The sequence below is a fragment of the Mandrillus leucophaeus genome, unplaced genomic scaffold (assembly GCF_000951045.1).
Source record: "Mandrillus leucophaeus isolate KB7577 unplaced genomic scaffold, Mleu.le_1.0 Scaffold227, whole genome shotgun sequence".
NCBI classification, from domain to species: domain Eukaryota; kingdom Metazoa; phylum Chordata; class Mammalia; order Primates; family Cercopithecidae; genus Mandrillus; species Mandrillus leucophaeus.
Genome location: NW_012102332.1, coordinates 3,409,255 through 3,410,886, shown reverse-complemented (window position 1 = coordinate 3,410,886; position 1,632 = coordinate 3,409,255). Strand labels below are relative to the sequence as shown.

Sequence of the window (1,632 nt, the reverse complement as noted above, 5' to 3'; positions counted from 1 at the left end):
TTTGCGGGTGTGTCACCATCGGAGGTGGACAGAGGCTGACGGGTGTGCCGTGGTTTTGCGGGTGTATCACCATCGGAGGTGGACGGAGGCTGACGGGTGTGCTGTGGCTTTGCAGGTGTGCTGCTGTCAAGGGTGTGAGCAGTGCCCAGAAATCTCTGGGAAATGGGGTTCCCTCTTGTGAGCATCACCCTGACCGTGGCGCCTCCTGATGGAACGGGTGTAAGAACACAGGTGCAGGGACACACAGACGTGCACACGTCCTCTTGCAGACACATGCCGATAACATCTCCATGCGTGGCCTCACGCAGCTGCAGCTGCACGGAGACGTGCAGACAGACATGCACGCCAAGCGCTGAGGACTGTGGCACCCAGGGATGTTGGCATACTGGCGGCACAGGGATTTAGGATCCGTTTGGAAAGGCACACCCAGCCATGCCGCGGTAGGTGGTCAAGGGGCCTGGCAGCTGCTGCTCTGCCCAGCACGTCCTCTCGGATGCACACATTCTGTGTGACAACAGTATTTTCACACTTACATCTGTTTCCATTTCCTAAAGTGGAATATGAGTTAATCAAGTGCTTAGAATTACATACAGCAAATCCACAAATTTTTCTTTCTTATACTTCTTTGCAAAAGTTGTATGTGTTTAAACGAACCCTTCCAATTTGAAAGCCTTGGCTGAGTTAGATGTTTCTGCTTGAAAATGGACACATTTGATTTTAAGTGGCCTCTAATCCATTATCCAGACACAATCTCTTGACCAATCACGTGGGTTACAAATCCGTAAGTGTCCCTGTCGTTCCCTGCTGGTGTGTAAATTGTGATCTGAACCACTGGGGCGTCGCTGTTCTCGTCGCAGGCGGCTGCCCCGCCGTCCTCGCCATGTCTCAGCAGAGCTCATGAGCTACCTGAGGTTTGCGCTGGGCTCGAGGTGGCTCTGGTACCGCAGACCCAGCCCCAAGTGTTCCTGCTGTGGCTCCTGAGCCTTGGGTGCATGTATCACGTTTGAGTCTTGATATCTCCTTCGTTCTATGGTTTTCGATTCACTAGAATTTTCCTATTTGATGACTGTATCAGTTGACTGGGAGGAAGATTTAGTAGATGGATTATGGAGGACTTCTGAATTTTAAAGAACTATTGTTAAATTTGGTTTCTTTTTCTTTCTTAAATCTTTCTTGTTTAGGTTTGTTCGGACAGTATTACCATTTTCTCAGGAATTTCAAAGAGATAAGCAGCCGAATGCACAACCCCAGTATCTGCATGGATCCAAGGTAGGCTCTGGTGTGTTCCTGTTACGAGCTGCAAGTTCACAATGAAGCATGTTTTGAAGTGTAGTTTGATGGGTTTGGTTGCCGTGACCTAAGTGTATCGCACCGTGTATAAAATGTTTTTTTCTTCCGTTCTATTAGCATCTTCCTGAAAAGTAGCAGTAATTTAAAACAAAAACCAGCCAACCAACCCAAAAAAGCGCTTCCCTAGAACTAGCATGTATGTAGTGCTGGGACTGCTCTGGCCTTGCGATAGGTGTCAGGCTGGGCCTGGCCTCATTCCCGGCACAAACACGAGTGAGATTGTTGGAAGATTCCAGGTTTAAAGCATCAAGCTGAGAAGACAAGTGGAAGAGGCTCAGGTGC

At 48.8% G+C, this 1,632-nt stretch overlaps 1 protein-coding gene across 2 annotated transcripts in view; it reads left to right on the top strand.

The window, feature by feature from the left end:
* Window positions 1–1,632, top strand: part of CYFIP1 (cytoplasmic FMR1 interacting protein 1) — a 92,740-nt gene that overhangs the window by 67,505 nt on the left and 23,603 nt on the right. For both annotated transcript variants that reach the window (XM_011981493.1, XM_011981494.1), the window contains one exon: window positions 1,182–1,269. In XM_011981493.1, the coding sequence (XP_011836883.1) occupies window positions 1,182–1,269 (88 nt within the window). The remainder of the gene's footprint in view (window positions 1–1,181; window positions 1,270–1,632) is intronic.